Genomic DNA, 21,435 nt, shown 5'->3' with positions numbered 1-21,435 from the left:
CATTACATCGGTTAATGTGTGTCACTGCATCACGGATATAATGTCCGCTTGTGGAAACATTTATTTGAATGTAAAATGTGCACATTTGGTGTTGACTTGTTTTGTAAATATTGATTCTTCCGGTGCGCATGTCCCACACACATGGTATTTTCCAACGTCTTACCTGCAGCGCGGATCTATAAAAAGCAGCTAGTTTCTTCATTCTGTTTGAATCTGCTTCCTTGTCATGCTGGACAGTGAAAGTGTCACAGTTGGAACATTTCAGATGCATAGTAGACGCCGCCACTGTCAATCCGACACCAACCGCATGTGTAAGCATATAACTTAACTTTATTATCTTCCTTTCCCTTCCTGTTTCCTTTCTTTACATCAGTACAGCCAAATGAGGTAAAATCCCACCTGTGGGAGACATGATGGCTCACCTGGCCGCCAAAATACTGTTTTGGCGCGTGAAATGTTTGGTGTAGGCTTTCAAAATAAAGTGTCTCTTCCCATATAGCTTATTAGATTTGCACAAGTGGATATCTACGAAGGATCTTAACAATTTTGGGTTGTCAATGAACTGTGGTAATTAATTTGTGCAGATAGGAAAGATAATTGTGGAGCAAAAGACGCATTTCGACTATGGTGTGTTTAGGTCTTGTGTATCCGCTCTGCGTAAAGTTTGGTGACATAGAATGAATGATTAAATACCCCACTGTAAATGAACCTCACCACAAACCAAATTTGCCAAAATATGCACAGTTTTGAATGTGCAACTCTTTAAATCCTGCCCTCGCTTAAAGTCACGTTATACAGAACATCTAAATAAAAACCCAACATTTTAAGTATATTTGGATTAAAGATGTTGTTGTTCAATCCAAAAGGTAGGTTTTGGCATGAATGTGCGCAAAAACCCAGAGAGACATCTTCGGCTCGGCTCGACTCGACTTGAACTAAATAAGAGCATCTTTTTATATCCCGAGTCCATTCTGCTCTGTTTTTGTTGCTCTTTTATGTCACATAAGCACGTAGCAGCCGGCCCATTTTCCAGCTGCATATAGCTGTCTCCGGTGCACCGTAAATAAGGTTGATAAAGACGCCGCCGAAAACGACTTTCACGTGTCCCCCGATTGATTTAACGTGACCCCCGTTTCCAAATGATATTGGAAGCCTATTTAAACAGATGAAGGCTTAAATTGTCTTGCTTGTATGCGCATTAATCTCCCATTCATCATCATTACTGTGTGATTGGTCCGTCCACGCCTCCGCCAGCCCCTTGCGTTACGACAAGGGCCTGTAAATTAGGATGTAATCCAATTTAAACAGCGGTAGCGGCAGCCACAGATCCATTTGGTGTTTTTTTTTTTGAATTTGCTGTCAGTGGACAGCTGCACTGCACCGCCCCTATCAAAATGCTTTGTGCTAGTTGTGGGAGCTGGGGAGCCCTGAGCCCATTCTCACTAATAGGATCTTATACGGCTGATGTAATTGGTGTTATGTGCGCAATCTATGAGCCCATCATATCTTGAAGCTCAGTCACACGCAATCTTTCAACGATTAAATGGCATGTTGATACTGGATTAGGCCGCTGAGGATTCAGCCGTATAGTTTATGCAGCGAGCAGAGATGGAGATCCATATGCGTGGCTGGGTAAATGTGGTTGTAATTTGCCTCACTTTAATGTGTCATTCTGGCACAGTGTGACGCGGGTTTAGAAGATGATCGTATAGTGCTGCTGCTCCTGTGTAACCAAATGAAAATCAGCTCCAAAAGCTTTAAAAATAACCCGCTATGAAACCAGAAGTTTGGAGAGCCTGCGCCTTTTGAATATTCAGCTAGCCCGATCCGTTCATCTTTATTTTATGGTACGGTTTTATTATGCACAAACCAAAGCTGTTTTCCTGCATGACCCGTGTCCCTATCAGGCTTAAAGACACCGGCTGATAGTTTACATAAATCTGCCTTGTGGTTTCGCCCCGACCCGGGCGGCTTAAACGGTGTATTATTCCAAACATATGCATTTTAATCAGCTCGGTCACACTTACAAGAACTCCAGTTAATAAGGCCATCAATCAAACGCGTGTGCGGGAGGGAGAGGGGGGAGAGGGAGGGCGCATCGGTGCGGTGCGTGTGGGTGCAGTGCTGTCTGATTAGGATGAACCTTTTACCTCAGAAAGCATCAGAGGAGGATAAATATCTACTGACTTTGGAAGACATTTTCTGGTTTTCCATTTTGGGCTGCAGGATTCATATTCATAGAGGAGATAGCATCTAAATATTAATGTGATTCGCAAATATTCGTTAGTTTAAAGGCTGTATGATAGTATTTCATCTAAGAAAATGTATAGTTTTGGAAAAATGCAACCTCGCTCGTTAGATTATACCTACAATTACGCATTTGGCCAATATTTTTGCCAGGTGGACTTTAAGGCCCAGGCTAAATGCCAGCCATTTCTCTGTGCATTACTGCAATAACTTCTGATCTCTCCCATCTACGCCGCAAAGAAACCCCTTTTAAAATGTGATTTGTGTGCCTCTCTGCGGGCCACAGCACCTCGCCAATCCTATTACGCTCAGAAAACTCTTTTAATTTGCGCAGCCACCGGTCAAACGCGGCCAATTAAGATCCCGCTGATTGGTGGCGGGCCTCTCCGAATCATCGATCTCTTTGCATTTCCAATATCTTCAGACAACTAATTCTGGCGTGTCTATTAAGTGGTCGGAGAGAAAATATGAGTGGCTTTAACGGAGCCCGGGGACCACTTAACTGTCACGGTCAATCTAGCGGTCCCATCAGGAGATATGGGGGCACACTCCGGTGTTTTGACACCGACCACTTGAGAACAAAATTAGTGTTATTATTGGAGGGGGAGGGTGGTAGAATAATTGTGAGTATAGAAAATCCTTAACAGCCTGCAAACGAAATAGAATGACCTGAAGGGAGGAAAGCTTGTCTGAATCTTGGATTAAAGTGACATTAAGTGAGACTCTTTTTAATCTCATTTTCTCAGGGCTCTTTGCTGTTTAAATAAATCATAGGTGTCTAGAAGACAAACACTCCATTGCTCCATTGATTCTTTGACAGTGTTTATTGCAAATTAGACGTTTAGGACAACCCAGTCAAAAAAAACAAAACTAAAAAAAAAAAGCAAACAAAAACATATCAGTCACTTGTTAGTCCGCTTTCTCGACAAAATGCCACTAAACTGGCGCCACTGTAGCAGTGCAAGGCAAGAAAGATATTTAAAAAGAGGCCTATAGGAATATATTAATCACATTTTTATCAGAGGAAAAAAAGAACCGGCTCTTTTACAGTTAAGGGAGAGAACAGAGTGTTTGATGGCCTTAAAAAAAGGTTCATTTTTATTTATTTATTTTTTTCATGTTGATTGTCCTCCCTCTGTCTCTCTCCATCCTCTTCTGGGTCCTTCTTCTCTCCCCCCACCCCTCCCTCCCCTCGTCAAACCGCTCGGGCTGTAGTAATCCGTTCCCCCGGCGCCTTGTTACCTTTTGGCAGTAACGATCCCTTCCTGATATTATCATTAATTCAACACTCAAAATTCACCGGGTCGTACATATACATCACTTACTAATTTCACCAGCATCTGCACATTTCGGCCTGGGCCGCCGCGGAGGGCCCCGGCGCGGAGAACTGCTTTATAATGAGACGGCCGAAGTCTGTTAACAAATCCCCTTGTTAAAAAGAGAGATGGAAAGCATCATTCTCGCGTAACTAACAATACATGTAGGTCGATTTGGATGTGTAAAGACAGGACAAGTAATGATAAAAACCTCTACGCCATCCATCACGCGGATTTAAACGTTTCTCTGGACCCCTACTCTCTCATACACCAAATTAATCTTCTACAAATCAAATCTGGTTTTGTGTCCATGCCGTCATATTTCAGCCCACTGTCCTGGCTCTGCAATGGGATTATTAGTTTTCAGTAATGGGACATCCCTTGTGCGTCACATAGCTGAAGATCTGGCTAATTATCTTGCCCCAAGTTTAAGCTGGCTGCTCACAGGCTACCTCTTCATGCTGTTTCACTCCTGATCATATAATATGTTAGGTTAAAAAGCTTATGGTAAAGGCTTATATAGAAGAACAGCTGGTTTGGTTTTATCTAGTCAGAGGCACTTCTTCCCTCTGGTCTAGAGTCACAGATGAGGATTTGCTGAGCACTGAAGGCGTGAAAGTGACAAAAGCGTCAGTCCTGCTCGTTGGTGAGCAAGCGAAGTCCGAGCCGGAGGGCCTGGTTGAGATACCGTTGGATTGACTTGAGTGACAGGCCAGGCAGGAGCAGGGGCTTCCTCCGGGACCGAGGCCGTGGGTCGGACCCGGGTACAGGGAGGGGTGTCTGAAGGCGCACAGGAGCTCCGGCCTCTGGTAGGGGTGAGACAGCATCCGGAAACTATCGAGGGAGCGCAGGGGGTTGGAGAAAGGGGTGGCGGCCGGAGCCGAGCCAGCTCCAACACCCAGGTGAGAGTAGTAAGGTAGCGGCAGGTGCGATGGGAATGGGTAGGGCAGGTTCCCCGTGGCTGCCGCGTGGCTCATCATGTAGGTGTAGAAGGCCGGGTCGGCAGGGTGAGGCCACGTCATGGCCAGACGCTGGCGCTTGTCTTTCATCCTGCGATTCTGAAACCACACCTGAGACAGAGACACACCGAGTCAAATATTAACCACAACCCCCAATGAGCCAAAGACAAACAACAATAACAAAAGCAGACATGGAGCTCGAACAGCGGTTCCGCTTTTACGCACGAACTAGAATTTGGGTAAATGCAAGTTTTGCTTTAATGTAATTTAATCTTGGGGAGTATATGGGAATTTACAGGAAACAAAGCAGCTATATTTTGTATTTGTCATGGTGCCAGTTGAAAAAAATAAAATAAAATAATGAAATTATTCTTAAAAAATCAAGGCCCTTGCTTCCAGTACGCTTAGTTTGCAGGTTATAGGCTCTTCTTAACATTTGGTTATGAGCGCCTCTTGGTCTTTGGCTCACTTTATGTGACTATGTTGCTATATTTTCTGCATAGATATGAAATAACGATTGATAAAACTCAAAACAGTTTTGCAGCACTCCAAGCTTTACAAACACAAGCCTGTGTGCACAGCCAGAGGCCTGAATCAGCTCTGCTCCATCAAGACAAATCTCACCTTAATTGTGGTTTCAGGTAGATTTAAGGCGGCCGCCAATTCGCATCTCCGCGGCCTGGACACGTAGTTTTCCCGGTAAAACTCCTTCTCCAGCCGTGCGATTTGCTCCCGGGTGAACGCTGTCCGGTACCGGCGTATCTGATCCGCTGCATAGGACAGGGATCCTGGACCCGGGACAATGTTAGCCGGGTCAGCACCAGTCTCACTCGGGTGTCCCGGAGAATCCCCATTTCGACCTGAATCAGTATGCAGAATAATTAATCAGATATAATTAGCATACAGTTTAAAACACATTTAGCAGAATAATTTAAATGGAACAAAAAACACATTGAAACATTTTATTTATTAAATTCGTTTCATATTTAATAAACTTTATTTGCCCTAAGAGGTCGCTATAGTTGGCTAATTCAGTTATTTTAACTGCACGATATTTCCCTTTTTACTAAGGGCCTGCCTGACATACAGCTCAGGTAGCTCGGGTTTTCATTTTGTGGAGTCTTAACAGCAACTTGCTAATATTTTTATTACTCATATTATTCCCTTGGGTATATTGAAATGTTGAACCATAATTTTAGTGAAGAAAAAATATGAATAATCAGGTTGTATTGTTGTCATTCGTCTGTCTCCTTTCCATCCTTTTAGTTTTGGGTAAACAGCAACTACAAATTATTCATGTATTTATATTAATATCAGTATTTGTTTATGTAATTCTGGTATAGGATGTAACAATTTGCAGCAGTCTTTAGAAGATGCCAGATAGACACCCCACACATCCCTCTGTTAGTGGCCTTCCTTTCACGGTTTTTGCTTGTGGTTTGCATAAAAATCTTGCATTCTTCCTCGTGCAGTAAATACACATATAGGCTGATTTGCTTTTGTGCGACTGACTCATTGTCAAACTCACAGGGGAAAATGCCTGGTTAAATTATGGGTGTCACCTCAGCGTGTTTCCAGCCACACTGGTCACTTGACAGAACAGCTGTGCAGCACCGACTGCGGTTCTCTTCTGCTGTTATTGAGGCTTCGGTGTGTTTCATTCATGTCACATTTAAAATTTCGATCCCTTGTACATTTTTTTAGATGACATAAATGCATGTTTTTTGAACGCTCGTGTTTACTGACATTTATGATTGGCATAATCCACGCTGGTATTCAATCTGCTTCCTTAGCACAAGCATGCAGTCATAGGAAACCCGCAGTGACATGCAGCTCCCAGCCTACCTTTAGCTGTTGGGTAGTCCATGCTTTCAGGCGTGCAGCTGACATCAATTTCCTCGTAGAAGTCCGACTCGGTGTCTGAGCTGCTGCCGTCTTTGTGGGGATGATCACTCCGGTGTCTCTCTCCAGAGGAGGACGTGCCAACTGGCCTCATATCGGCGCACATATTCCTCCGTGCGCTCTCCTCCATCCCCACTTCCGCTCTGTCCCGGGAGTAAGGCGCAGCGCCGGGGCTCAGACAGCTCCTGTGGCCCGGCTTCCCCTGCGGATCTCGCACGGGGCTCCCGATGCCTCCCGACAAATTAGAGCCGCTCTTGGCAAGCTGACCTCCCTCCGCCAGCATCACCATCTCCTCTCTGCTTTCCATCACAAGCACGACTTAAAAAACCTCGACTTCGCGGGAGAGTGCAAGCCGTCAAAACCAAGGCGATGATTTTCAGGTTGGAGGGGTGTGTGTGTGTGTAGTGATGGTGGAGGTGGGTGGGGGGGTTGAGTCCTAAGGAGAAGGAGAGGCTTCTGGAAAAGAAGGGATGCAATCCGGTCTGACCCTGAGAGAAGAGCGCTCCAGAGTGCGCAGAGGGAGCGCTGGGAGGGATCACCATTTACCCTCTCTCTCTCTTTCTCCAGAGCTGTCATTCTTAATAGGCCAGTCGTCATGATGGTCCCCCCCCTGATGACGACACGCATTGATTGGATATGGGTAAACAGACGGAGCAGTGGCAGCGTTGAGACTGAGATGGGGGGTGTCAGAGAGGGCACAAAAAGCAGCTATCAAAAACAGTCTCTATCATTCTCCCTGTGTATCGCCACAGTCATGGAGTTAAAACAAAAATGTTGTTGTTATTATTATTATTATTAGAGCTAACAAAATATGAGAAAAAAAATAAAGTAAAATTTTCAGTTCACAATTTTATATGAACTTAAAATACATGTAATCCTACATGACTGCACTTACTGCAGTGCAGAGTTGCATCATATTCTAATAATAAAATGTAATGTTTATCAATAATAAAAAAAATTATTTCCTTGCATGTAATGCGCCCTCACCCTCCCCTCCCTTCTCCCCATTCCCTCTGTCTTAATGCCTCTCTCATCTCCACCTTAAGTGGAGTCAAGTAAAGCCCTCAAAGGTCAAGTCTTGCGGTCAGTTTAGATAAGAGGCCATTTGACATGAAGTCTTAAAAGTCAACAGCATTGACGAAACAATCCCGATAGATATTTCAACACTATTTGTGCCTCTTTAAGAAGTCTTGTAGCCTAATATTATCATGTATATAAATCTATGCATGAGATATGATTTAAATTAATATTCAATTTGTAAGAAATGAAAAACAATACAACACCATGGTGTGCTGCAGTGACAGTGCTTAACAAAAAGCATTGAGGGATGATTCTTGTAGTATTTATAGTCTTTCAGTAAATATTCACTAAACAATGAGAAAGGTAGATTAATTGTTTGGGGCTTGTATGACCTTAAGGGTCTGCGGTGGAGATGATGAACTTAACCACATATTAACTCGCTGTGTCTTAAGGGAACACACTCTCTCCCTGGCCTCATGTGGATTTAACAATTGCATCAAATCTATGCTTGATATTAAACTGAAGGGTGCAATGCACAGAGTGTCCACTGAATGTTTTCTGATGTTAATGCCTCTTCAGGCTGTGGTCAAGCTCACTCTGCCTTTGCTCCACTTGCAGCCTATACCCAAAAATATGAGCACCAGCTGACTATGCCAAATGTTCAAGCGACTCTAGATGTTAAATGCATCATCACTACTGCCGGGGGGAAATATTAGAAAATATACAAATCCAATGTGTATTTGGGAGCAGCTCTTATACGATCACTGTCCTTTTTACGCGTTTATATTTCAAAGTAGTGAACCTGGTTACTTACCTTAACATATGCATTGTAATAAAACATTGTCAGGTCACTCTGTCCTCAGATATTTAATCTTTGGGAACGTTTCAGGTTGTGATAAGAAAAAAAAGGCATCACATCAGAACCTCTAGAAACAGCTTTCTCCCCGAGTTCAGATCAGATTTGTCATCAGCAGCTGTAGGACATGGTGCTGTAGTCAGACGGCCATGCTGTTGTGTAGAGAGGTGCGGTCATGTGGTCTCAAAGAGAGGAGAGGGAGGCAGACTGTGGAGCTGCTGCAGCCTCCGCTGTCCTTGTGCGCCCTCGCCTGTCCGAATTAGGGAAGGGACCCCAGCGGCGGCCGCCCCCTCCCCCAGCGCGCCAGCTGAGGAGTTGAGGGAAATTCCTTTGGCTTTTTTTCCCCCGACTCTTTCATCTGGCCAGCAAAGGAAAAAAGTAAACCTCTCTTTCTCTCTTCCCTTCACTCTCTGACGATCTCATATTGCTGCTTTTGAGAATTAGAAAAAAACTAACGTGAGTCTGCATATGGAAACCATAACTCAATCAAGTTTTCCAACACATCACTTCAATTTGGTACTTGTTACATATATTGTAATTAATTAATCAGTTTTAGTGACGTAAACTTTCCTTGTGTTTAAATAACTATAGAGCGAGTATTACTTTTGGAGACAGAACCAAAAGTGTTATCTGTTATACAGTAGTTAAAGATCAGTCTGCAAATTGTTCATGAATGACCACAGACTATTGGAAATGTAGCCTACTGAAGGGACTTCACAGAACCATAAATATCCTTTTGAATCCGAAAAGGAAAGGCTAATTGAATTTGTTCATCACGAAATTTATGGCACAGCGGCAGAAGTCACCACATTCAGATTGAGGAAGTTGGTTCCTATAATTTATGGACCTGCTGATGTACATCTGTGAAAATCGCGTCTACATGAACTGAGCTTGTGCATTTCTTTCATATCAATATCTTCTGTGTATTCATTGTTGTGTGTATTTTAAAAATGCACAGGCTATTTAAACCGATCACATCCGAGGCTGCACGGGCACATTAGACTCAAAATTTCAGCTGTTGTTAGACGCTGTTTACGTCTGCTGTTAAAATAATAAAGATGGCTCACTACAGTCTTTTAGTGTAGTGTCCAAAGATGGCAAAGGTCCCATTGTTTTGCTGCTTACCGGGGATTATGCAATGGTTTGTGGCCAGGGCAGATGGGATCTTGTGATCATCCGGAGATAACACTCAGAAAGGGTTTTGCGCAACAGATGAATGACCTTGTGGGTTTACAGTAGTGTCACTTATATTGTGTGTGTTTTAGATAGTGAAGGACAGCAGATGGGTTTGGAGAGTTTGCTGATTGTGGAATCTTTTTTTTTTCACCCGCTTTTACATGTAGAAATGACCAGTCAATACATCCTTTATCTTTAAATCCTGCACATTCTTGGTGGCAGAAGTGCAGGAAAACTGGACTGCAGTCACGGCTCTGCTTCAGTGTCTAGTTTTGTAGGGGGGAGATCAAAGAGGGGGAGCGCCCCCCGCGGCAGACACTGCAGAATGCGCCCCTCAGTTTTACTAGCCAGCCCAACTTGAACTTGACCATGGAGCCTGCGCAGTACGCATGTAATCCAATCCATGGCCCTGGCAGTGCAGAGCTGCCAGAATATTTGCTTTTAGCACAAAAAGTGTTTCAGCGTGTGAAAGAATCGCGCATGAATGGGTTTGGTGGATGTGCATTGTGCAGCTGGCTGAGGTGCACCGCGTTTCACACAAAGAGTAAGAACCTGGAAGAAAATAACCTCTCCTTCATTATCGTGGCCCCTCCCGTCTCCGTTGCTTCAACTTGGCCTTGAAACAGGATGACGCAGCTACGAGAGAGTTAACTCGCTGACCTTGGAGCGAAACATGTCCTGATGACTATACAGCTGGAAATCTCTTGCGCTGTAAGACCCGATTTTATCGCTCTTCCCTGCTCCATCCCTGCAAACCCCGACGCTATTACAAGTAAGGCTTAGCAAGCCACTAAGATCAGGCCTGTGTTACCCCATTAAAAGGGGAAAACATCATGGGGCATGGCTTACCACCAATTCAGCAGTAGCAAGGCAACACACCAGGTGCAAAGCCCTGACGTTTCACAAGAGTGCGTGTAATTCTTCAGACTGGTCGGTGGGTCCCTGGCATCTTTGAGAAAGGCGATATTTACAAGTCTGTCTGCTTGCAAATGGGTTTTTATTTTTAGAGAGTGCTGCTGTCATCTATGTGTGCCCCAATGTTTTTCAGGTTGTTTTAAGTATTTTCTATGGTGGTAATGGACGTTTGGCCAGAGGTAGATACGGACATTTCTGTGCGTAATTCTTGAACTATCCTCACATTTTATGCGTTTTGCGATGAGTGCAGTTCAGATGCTGATTTGTTGGTGCAGTGTAGCATTCAGACTGGCATCCAACCGGTTTGATTGTGATTTACAGTGTGTTACAGACAGCCCCAAAAAGGAGTACAGAAGTCATTGTTTCTGAATCATATATCGACCTATAAGTTATATTATTTGCCACGGATCAGTTGACTAATGCGCACACACTGGAAATAAAGATAACTAACGTGAAAACGGTATTTTTGGATGAGTTTGCATTTGAGCACGGCATTGCGTGGGCTGTTATCAGCTACATTATAAATTAATGAATCTGAGTGGAGCCGAAATTTAGTACACAACATATTTGTCAAAATTACCGATCACAAAACATACATCACATATTAATAAATAATTTTTGAAAAGGATGAGATACCTTTCCAAAAAGTGGATAATCTTTTTTTATTTATAAGTAATTAAACAAAATAAAACACGCAAAATCTAATAGATTTCTTGTTTTATTCTGCCTTAATAATCTTCGACAGCCAGTTTTAAAATAATTACATACATTTCCAGTTACACTGTTTACACTGATCTGCCTTTTTCATTTCAATTTGCTGGTGATTGATTCGAGAGCTGCTAATTAACTTCTGCGACTATTTTCGTTTTTCTTTTGACTGCTTCTCCAAAATATCACAAAGAGAGCTAAATTAATCTCAACCCAGCATCTTTATAAACATGTAAGCGGCGCTTTGAGTTCACTGTATGTGCATGTGTATTTTTTTTTTTTTTTTAAATTAAGGCAACAACCAATACTCTGAAATTTAACAGGTGTGCGTGTTCAGCCCCAGTGCATTGTCTTATTTTACGCATGAAATCGTGTGTTACTACACGACGTTTCTACAGTATTTAATGTACCTTATTTACATCTTTTCTTTGTGGTGCACAATGCTACTTAAAATGGAGTCAGAAATATGTTTTTTGGTTTCGGCCTCTGTGCTGGGTGCACAAAGCAAAAGGCCAAAATGGCAGACACGTGGTATCCTGATGAAGATAAAGGTAATTACCAACAAAAGAAACAACGGCATGATGGTGATGATAATGATAATAGTAATAATGATAGCAATAATACCAATAGGCCTAAAGTAACCCTTCTACAGAGAGTAAATAATACAGGTACTTAAATTATGTTTATTGTTCATATGAATATGTAATTCTGGTTATTTTTAAAGGGGCAGAATGGCACAAAGACTCCTGCCAGAAAGATGAAAGTTAAAGTAGCTTCTGTTCGCCCCTCCATATCTCTTCCATCATCCACGCCGGTGCCCAAAAATACAACAGATGTAGAACTTTTCAATGAAACAAACTGGAGACCTTTATATTTGGTGAGATTCCTGTATGCCAATAAATGATTTCCCATGCAGCTCACATTCTATAGCTTTAGCAGGCAGTTAACGCAGCATTTAAGACTTCTGCTGGAGAAATTGAAACGTGCAACGAGCGTGTCAGTCAAACGCACACATCAAGAACACCTCAGGAGTGAAACTTTCCAGTTAACCATAGACCTTTAGGTGGCTTCCTGTGTGTGTCCGAGACTGAAGTGGGTCCGTTTTTCTTGTTATTTTTACGCAATCCTTCATAATCACACCGCAGGCGACCGTCCAGAAAATATGGAAAAGTCAAGTGTGTGACCGCCCTGTGGTTCACTGCTCTGACCACAAAAACATATTGGTTGTTATGTTTTGACAACTTTTTGACAGCAGTCTACTTTAAACACGTGTCATCAACAGGACTGAAATTTGACTGCGTGTAGTTCGTCTTAGCAGCCCGTTTTATAACACAATTTATACTACTAACGACAGAAATTTATAGCTGAGCATAACTTTATATAGACCTTTACCCAGGCTTCAGGCATTGAGGCCGTGGAATAAATGTACTCTTTCTCTCCCGCGCTGCGTAATTTGGATGCCAGTACAAACAGGGGGTTGAACCTTGATAATGACCTCAGAGAAATGCTTGTGCTGCCAAGTCCCAAAGTGGAGTCTTAGGAACCTCCAAGGATCATTCAGATACATCAGGGAGGGTTTCATATCAAAATCAAGAATAGTTTAAATTCACTACTCTTATTTGGAACTTGTATAAAACAGCATGAAAATATCATTTTGAGCATCAGTCAGTCTGATCTGTGCTACCTTCCAAACATTTTCAGCAGCATCCAGTGCCAAATCAACATGAATAAGTGTTTGTACAAGTGAGCAATAAGCGTAACTCCATTGTGAAATGTGCGTCTACTTGGCGGGATAATATATGCGCCCCTCCAGTAAAATGTGTGTGTGTCCATTGTACTTTGGGATGTCTCATGTCTGGACTGACCACATGTGCGCGCCGGCGGCCACCTTGGCAGGGCGCGGGGCTGTGGTGATTGCAGGACTGTTGTTCAAAAGAATAAAATGATCCAAACATGGACACAACATAAATTATGCCTGAATGGAAACAACCTACAGCATATAAAAAAAAAACAAAAAAGCCCGATGTTGGGGCTCATGCAGAGAGATGATGTAAAATCTAACCTGACAAACATGACAAGGTATGGGACGGTTAATGATTAACGCGACTTTGTTTATTTTGAAGCTTGCTTTGCATGCAAAGAGGGAAGCGCTACAAGGCAGAATGCAACAGGCTAAGCCTTGTGCACTTACTTACTCCATGACTCATAGTAGCTTCTGCATGTTGCTGCTGAATTATTTCATTACTTAACCGTTCTTTTATGATAACGCAGAGACATATCCAGGCTGTATCATCGTTTGCATCATATCGTATATTTTAGCTGGGATTCCTCCGCGCGAAGGTAATACAGATATTCAAACTTACTTTAATAGGAATATTGCTTGTTATCACACTTTATTCGATTAATTGTTAACAGAGAAATTGTGCATTTAAAATTCTTTAATACCTTGAATAGAAAGCACACATTACATATTGCACATATATGTAGGGAGGAAGATATTTTGCATTTTGAAAGCAAACAGCAGCCTATTGTGTTTTCGGATCTTGCGTTTTTTGCAGCATCAACACTCATCTGTTATAGTAACTAACTATAACAAGCGGTGTAAGCCTGTGTTTATTGTCTGTTACCCCCAAAAGGCTTTTATTAAAGGGCTATTGTTTTAATTAACACAGGCCAAGATATTAAAGATAATGATAATAATAATTTTCTCAGTTATTTGCATTAAAGTTGACACATTACGTCCATCACATGACTGAATGTAATGTAATGTAGTGTAATGTAATCAAAAATAAAGCAGACCCACGTAGATCCAATCTAACAGACATGATGCACCTCCCCCACATACAAAATCATGAAGTGCATTTTAATATTTTTTTGTGGCTACAAAAGCACACCAACTATCAATATTGGTTCTTGCTGAAGAAAATAATTTCAGCATATGATTTGCTCTGGTCGGCACTTTTTTTGTTCAAAGTTTCACAACACTGTTATTTCCAGTGTCTGCAGACCTACAACACAAAAGCCCCAATGGTTGAGAACATTCCTCTTATAAATCAGAACCGCCTGACCAGTGTTCACAGTTCATAATTCTGGGCTTTCAAATCGTGTAGTTTGTGATATGTTGTAAAATTAGACTTTTGTTTCAATTTCTGTTTCATTCAGATTAATTTTATATATTTAAGTTGATTTTATGTTATGTCACGGTGGTGTTACTGCGTGGGAGTTTGGCTTTAGACATATCAAAGGAAGCAGATGAGACCAAAGAAGCTTTTTTTCTAATTTACATAAACACTATACGCATATAGGCGGGAAACTAAACATCTGCATCCGTGTTTTACGCATTTGAGTTGCAGCCTCTTCTTTAAGTCGATTTTATCCCCCAATAGCAGATAACACACCAGTACAATTACTCTCAATTGGGCCAAAGCTCATGCTGGATTTTAAAACTCTGCTAACAAATCCAGTGAAGGCTCCACCAGGTCCATTTCCTCCAACACAGAATAGACGGAGAGCGACTGGTCGTAAACACAAACCAGCAGGCCAGACACACACACACACACACGCACACACACACGACACGACACGTCTATCACGTCCCCTCTTTTCAGAGATCAAAATGATTTTCACACGTATCTGCCAAAAACACCCCCAAAGATCTGCTAATAAAAAAAACAGCATTCCTTTTATATTTCCAATGCTGTGATACAAAAGTACGCACCACCCAAGTGCAGCGGGCACAGACTAGTTCGTGAGAATAAACGGTGGTAGAAAACAAAATGATAGTAAAAGTTAATGTCCTCCAATAGCTTTCATTGGGACAGGAATTCTCACCCTTCTTCCGCTCTTTTCACGCGCTCAGACGGTCCCTTCAAAGCCTGAATAGCCAGACAGGCTGGATGGCTAGACAGCAACTTTCAACTTGACCTTGGCCTCCAGCCGCGTCTACCTCCTATGTAAAAACATGCAAGCACTGCCAAGTGGAGAGCTGTTTTCTGTCTTTGCATATTGTAAACATGTCGGAAGTCTCGTGTCTGGGATATTCATCTACAACTATGAAGTTACATCCGATTTTCTTTGTTTTGGGCTGATAGTGGTGTGGGGACACTGAGAGGGGGACATGTCTGATTATGTTTCTAGAGATATTTGCATGCGTAAGTTAGATCACTTTAAATATGACGACTATCATACTTCTCTATAGCTGTTCTCCCTTCCATACTGAATGCGCATATCTGTACAGAGTACGAACGGACCCGTATAACACACTACACAGTGTGTCTATGCATCAATGGGCGGCTGAATGTTTAATTCCTCGTAGGTCGTGCGCAACATTGCAACACACATAACTGAGCATCATATTTGTATTACTTGGAATCTCCTTTGGCAAATGGCTGCGTAATAATACCCAGTTCCTGTATTGACGCGGACAAAGGCTGGTCAGTGTTCGTTCGTAAAGGCCATGAGGCTATGCATATTCGTGATATGTAGATGGCTGAGTCATAGCTGCTTTTACCCCTTTTTTAAAAAAAAAATGTTTCACCACTTTCCAATAATCGACTCTTGCTTGAGCTCCACACATAAGAAAATATACATTTAAAGTAATTTATTGTCCAATTAATTAATTTGGAATCCTGAAATATAATCTCATGTGAATAAAAAGCAGACTGCTGTTATGTGTATCTTACTTTTTTTTTTAAAAAAAAGGACAGCATCCATCTCAAGTGAAGCACACACGAAAGAAAGCTAAATCCCTTTATAGGTACGGTCACCTTACTTCGCCGCATTTTTCTCCATTTAATTATCTGTACTGGCTGCTGTTTACCGTCCTCTTTGCATAGCCTGGTCACGTGGTAACGCCTGAGCCAATGACAGCGCAACCTCTGCGCTCTTGTGCGCGTCAGAGTGGCATTACTCTCTGGGAACCAGTATCTCCTTTTCTCAGTCTCTGTGCTTTTTAAAAAAGAGCCAGAAGCTTCAATGTTGGATGCCGTGCTATGACAACGTCACTGCTCCTCCGTCCTCGCTGGGTCGACCCGTCGGTGATGTTCCTGTACGACAACAGCGGCGGTTCCGATGAAGTGACCAAGAACATGGAGGGTTTTGCTGGTGGCAACTTTGCTGCGAACCAGTGTAGGAATCTGATGGCGCACCCCGCGTCCCTGGCACCCAGCACGGCTTACTCGTCCAGCGACGTGCCCTCCTCTGGTATGGGCGAGCCAGTGAAACAGTGCAGCCCTTGCTCTGCAGCCCAGAATTCTTCCAGCGCGTCCCTGCCATATGGGTACTTCGGTAGCGGCTATTACCCGTGCAGAATGTCGCATCACAGCAGCATAAAGTCGTGCGGAGCGCAGCCCCCCTCCGCATATGGAGAGAAATACATGGACACGTCCGCCTCGGGCGACGACTTCACCTCTCGGGCAAAGGAGTTCGCTTTTTACCCGACCTACCCTTCAGGCCCATACCAACCTGTCCCCAGTTACCTGGACGTTCCTGTGGTGCCAACTATCAGCGCGCCGTCAGAAGCCAGGCACGAGTCCCTGCTGCCTATGGAGAGCTACCAACCATGGACACTCGCCGCCAACGGCTGGAACGGCCAGGTTTACTGCGCCAAGGAGCAGCCTCAGCCTGGACACATGTGGAAGTCCTCCATACCAGGTAGGCTACATCCCTCAGGGTCCAGCCTTTTCAGAACAGAGCAGTTTGACATGTCTGTGTGTGTCTACACTGCAAACAGGGTGCGCACATAGAATGGAGTGTATTAAATGTCAGTTGCTGTGTCAACCTGCTGAATAAAACACACAACAGATAATTTAGTTATAATAAAATGACTTAGATAATGTAAGGAATGGAAAATGTTTAGTTTACCACAAGAATTGAGAAAAACATTACGCGCTGAGAATATTTAAGTTTCATGTCCATAAAAGTGTATTTTTAAGTAATTATTAATGAGGAGTGGGCAGCTTCATTTTCTCGTTTATTTAGGGATGTAAGACATAATTCTAGCCAGGAAATTTTAAAATATTTGATTTTTTTGAAAGCCAGTTGAAATCTGTGGCTCAGTTATGAGAACATTTCTATTTACTGGAGGCAAAAATATTGTTTTTAAAGTGAACGTGAAGCCTGACCACTTCTTGTGAAGCAGCTTATGACAGCTTCTATTGTCTCTTAATTTCATCAGACGCGGTGTCCCACGCAGGAGGAGAGTCTGGCTCTTATCGACGTGGAAGAAAGAAGCGCGTGCCATACACCAAGGTGCAACTGAAGGAACTCGAGCGCGAGTACGCCGCCAATAAATTTATCACGAAGGACAAAAGGAGGAGGATATCTGCCCAGACCAACCTGTCCGAGAGGCAGGTCACGATATGGTTTCAAAACAGACGCGTAAAGGAGAAGAAAGTTGTCAACAAATTGAAAACCATCAGCTAGTTTTTGATTACGGACAATATCTGTGGAAGATGAACAAGGCCCACACACACACACACACACACACACACACACACACACACATGACACACACACGGACTCATGGATTGGAACAACAAAACTCTTTTCTGACTGAATGATTTATTTGTATGTTGCCAAATGGAGCTTCCGGAACAAAATTTCTGAGGCCTTGGATGTTGGACCTTCCATTTCCTGCCACTTGTTGATAAATATTGTTAAAGGAGTCAAGTGGGGGGGAAAGAGAAAATATGTAGCTGCAGTATTTGTGACTTTTTAAACATTTTTTGGCGTGCTCACTCTCAACACAGGGAAACTGACCCCAGTTCAGAAAGGTGTGCGCCACCGAGCTACGCCTTTATCTGCAACTTTAACGAGAGTGATAAAAAAAAAAGCGAAGATTCACAGGAAGTGACGGTGTGACGGATTTGGACCTTGGGAATGTTAAATATTAATCTCTCCTGACTATCTTTTTTTTTTTTTTTAAAGAAAAAAACCCTACTCACATGCTTAGCTTGTATGAAGTTTAGTCTTATCATATGAACCCGTGCTCTCTCATTCATATCCAATCCATGGTGCAATTCTTGTTATAATGCTTAGATAATCGTTCGGGATATGTGTTCATATCAATCATAGCTTTTTATAATGTGTGCGTATTCATGTGGTTGTATATAAAGTAAATTCCGGCATGATATCCAGGTTATTTGTGTGTGAGTCCCAGTATGTCGGTGTTAAAGTCCGTCCCAATAAAATATGGACTTGGTTGAATTTTATGTTATGTTGAACATGGATCCTTTTCATGGCATCAGACTGTGCTGATAGCCCAGGTTACAGTTTGACACGCAACTGATCCCCCATTACTTCTACACTTTTAAATGCCCTTTAAGGCCTCATGTGAAAAATATGGTTTCACTAGTGGAGGCGACTTTTCTGCGTTTGTAGCAGCTCTCTTTATCACGTAATATTTTATTCAACTTTCTATTTTGAAAGTCTAATATTTGCAATGTGCAGCAGAGTTGTGTTTGCCTCTGGGAGAAGGAGAAATCAGTCAAACTAGGCTGGTGTGTGTTGAAATATAGGCTGACATCGCCATCTAGCGGCGACTTTGTGATATGCTCAGTGGACTGTCAATGATCACAAAATATCCATACAGAGTTTAAATATAATAATGATAATTAATAATAATTAAAAATGAATACTAATATCAATAATAGTAATAATAATTTTAATTTTTAATTTGATTCTGTAATAATTACCTGAATGTTTTGTCAGCCGTAATAAACACAGGCGCAGGTGGAAGGTGCATAAAAAACAACTTTATTTTGATAAATAATATAAATAAAACACAAATCAAAATATACCCATTTACTCACCCTCACTGTGACTGCACAGTGAAAACAATCGCTTGAATATATAAATGTTTGCAAGGACGTTTAATATTGAAGGACAGTTTGAGGTCGATTTGTTGAATTTATATTTATTTCTCTGATTTTTGTTTTATTCATAAACAAATGTTAAAGGTAAAATTCATCCAGTTCTGGATTAGTTTTTAAATACGAATCACTATTTTCATAAATTGCTTTATTTTTGTTTTTACATTACATTATTAGTTTGCGTTTACAGAGATGCAGCTACTTTACGTTGACGTCGAAAGTTGTATGTGTTTCTATATTCTGATCAGATAAATATTTGTCAGCTTGAATCTCTAAATGTTGGCGACATTTACGCGACTGGTTGCAAACACTTCGCAGGCGGCCTGGTGTCAATTTATCTTGTTCAAATACACATGAATTATTAAGGATTCACCCGCGTTCTTTCTTTGTCTTTTTTTTTTTTTTTACGCTTTTGGAATTTAAGTGTGTGCAAAAATATATATACCTACATGTCAACAAATTTTAGGATGCAGTAGAAATATTTTTATTTCTTTGAAAATAGTTTGTACCATTTCTCTAAGCTTTCCGTGATTATCTAATCAATCCGGAATAAGAAGCAAAATATAATCAGCCAAAAAATTCCACTCGCTCAATGTGATGAAAAAATATATATATTTGCATTTAATTTATTAATTTTACTGAGTGATTGGTGGATTTTGTTTTCATTAAAAATATATACTTAAAAATATATATGGACATATTCTTGCTGTATCAAAATGAGGTAAAATGCTTTTAGTATAAAATAATTCTGACCCTCGCTGGTAGTTTTGTGGTGTGCGAAAATAAAAGAATAAAAATCAGTGCACTAGAAGCTTTGCCCCGGCCCCATTCACTCGCAACGGCAACCGTTCACTGTCGACAGCACCTTCAGTGGCGTCTGTGAATATTTCCTACTGGTTCTGAAAGATTTTCCTTTTTGACTGACTCAGTGCAGTTGTAACGCAGCTGCAGCCAAAAAACGCAACTTCCCACCATGCTTGTTTTGGCTGCATTAATGAACATGATTCAGTCTTACTGGCAGTCAAATGTCAGGCATGAAACCAAATCCCTCCTTATTCTGAGCTGCGGCTCCTCTGGCTGGCTTTCCCACCTGTTAGGCTGATTTACTTGGTGATATAAGACATTCTGTTAAATGGAACAGCTTCATGCGTAAAGTGGCTTCTCTTGACGGCATATAGACTTAAACTGTGGGTGCATAAGGCCTATATATTCAGCTTATGTTTTGTTTTTGCTTCTCTCAGTAATTGAACGCGAATTGCGTATTGCTCACAGGCTACAAATACTGTACATCTTATTTTTAATTTTCATTTATGTATTTCATTTGTGTGGTTTTTGCTTTGCGCTATATAAGGCCTAGACGTGACAGGCTTCACTCACTAAAAGATACAGAAGATTGATTGTCAGCGTCCTCTCAGCTCAAATAGACTTAAATAATTTAAAATGCTTCATCTATATAAATCCTTCAATTATAAGATTATTTATATCATCATCGTCATTACTATGCACATTATAGTATAGGCTACCTTATAGTTGTAGTGACGTGGCTGTCAGTAGTAGCCATGCATATTTTTGTTTTAATATTTGACATACAATCTATTTTTAACGTCATTTTCTTATCTTAATGGATGTTTAATTCAACAATCAAAGCACATTTCTAATGTAGTCTCATTAATATGGGAGCTGAATTTATTATTCATAGTTTTCTTGTTTCAGTTTTGTAAAATCAGGAAGATATTCAGAATCTTTAAAAACAAACAAACATTTATTGTGCTTTATTTCCACAACACACTCCACTACAGGCTGGATTGTAGAGTATTATGAAATAGTGAGTTGTCTAATATCTTGTGTTTATGATCCACACATGGCCAGCTGGCTGATTGAGAAAAACACAGTAGCCCGCGTCCGCGAGCACGGAATGTGGCGTCGCCCTGCTCCCACGTCCTCTGACGTAGGCGCGGCGGGGCGCGCACGTGTTATACAATAAACTCAGAGATGGGTGAAAAAAAAGTGTGATGTCTGACTGCTCGGCACATCCTGTAGTCCAAAAACACAAAAGAGCGGAAGCGCTGAGGCGGTAGAGCGGATGTTTATTTGAGTGACGTGAATGGCAAGGCAGCTCATTGGCTGCGAGGGAGCACAGCGGCGGTTTGATTGGCTTGCTGAGAACCAAAACAAGCCCGCAAGTCCCGCCTCCGCTCTGACACATGACGTGACAGTCCAAAGCTCACAGCACAATGCTCCGCCTTATCCCTCCTCCTCACAGGAGCCAGCTTTGATGGGACAGCCCATCCTGGCTGTGGCAGGAAGCACAGGGCTGTGCGCTGCGCAAAAATTGAGTTCTGCCGCCACACTAAGGCAAAAATAGTGAATTACAGTTAATTTCAGTTCTCAGAAAGAGTTCAATTAACCTGACATTAAAAGGCTACACGTGGAGTTCAATGCGTAATTTGATTTAAAAACAAAGC

General features: G+C 41.9%; 3 protein-coding genes across 4 annotated transcripts in view; 2 read left to right on the top strand and 1 right to left on the bottom strand.

The window, feature by feature from the left end:
* Positions 1-220: 220 nt before the first annotated feature.
* Positions 221-21,435, top strand: part of hoxa3a (homeobox A3a) — an 82,131-nt gene continuing 60,916 nt past the window's right edge. Inside the window, exon 1 of the mRNA XM_033637840.2 lies at positions 221-311. The gene's annotated coding sequence lies outside the window, so the exon portion shown is untranslated. The remainder of the gene's footprint in view (positions 312-21,435) is intronic.
* evx1 (even-skipped homeobox 1) lies at positions 3,446-8,428 on the bottom strand. Of its 2 annotated transcripts, XM_078175622.1 has the most exons (4): positions 8,259-8,428; positions 6,368-7,095; positions 5,147-5,382; positions 3,446-4,633 (listed from the first exon to the last, which is right to left on the bottom strand). In XM_078175622.1, the coding sequence occupies exons 2-4, from the start codon at positions 6,729-6,731 to the stop codon at positions 4,106-4,108; spliced, it is 1,128 nt and encodes a 375-aa protein (XP_078031748.1). In that variant the 5' UTR covers positions 6,732-7,095; positions 8,259-8,428; the 3' UTR covers positions 3,446-4,105. The 2 variants fall into 2 exon arrangements, with proteins under 2 accessions (XP_078031748.1, XP_033493738.1); XM_033637847.2 differs by lacking the exon at positions 8,259-8,428 and having other exon boundaries at positions 6,368-7,110.
* On the top strand, positions 16,021-18,310 carry hoxa13a (homeobox A13a). The gene is made up of 2 exons (XM_033637850.2): positions 16,021-16,751; positions 17,275-18,310. The coding sequence occupies exons 1-2, from the start codon at positions 16,091-16,093 to the stop codon at positions 17,520-17,522; spliced, it is 909 nt and encodes a 302-aa protein (XP_033493741.1). The 5' UTR covers positions 16,021-16,090; the 3' UTR covers positions 17,523-18,310.

Source organism: Epinephelus lanceolatus, chromosome 16 (assembly GCF_041903045.1).
Source record: "Epinephelus lanceolatus isolate andai-2023 chromosome 16, ASM4190304v1, whole genome shotgun sequence".
Taxonomy (NCBI): Eukaryota; Metazoa; Chordata; class Actinopteri; order Perciformes; family Serranidae; genus Epinephelus; species Epinephelus lanceolatus.
The sequence above is the reverse complement of the archived record's forward strand: the minus strand, read 5'-3'. Positions and strand labels throughout refer to the sequence as shown.

Bases quoted from the DNA above. Each gene is read 5' to 3' on its own strand.
- evx1 (XM_078175622.1), bottom strand. From the start codon at position 6,731: ATGGAAAGCAGAGAGGAGATGGTGATGCTGGCGGAGGGAGGTCAGCTT. The intron at 5,383-6,367 runs GTAGGCTGGGAG...ATACTGATTCAG, and splicing joins GGACTACCCAACAGCTAAAG to GTCGAAATGGGGATTCTCCG. The intron at 4,634-5,146 runs GTGAGATTTGTC...TCTCTGTCTCAG, and splicing joins TACCTGAAACCACAATTAAG to GTGTGGTTTCAGAATCGCAG.
- hoxa13a (XM_033637850.2), top strand. From the start codon at position 16,091: ATGACAACGTCACTGCTCCTCCGTCCTCGCTGGGTCGACCCGTCGGTG. The intron at 16,752-17,274 runs GTAGGCTACATC...TAATTTCATCAG, and splicing joins GTGGAAGTCCTCCATACCAG to ACGCGGTGTCCCACGCAGGA.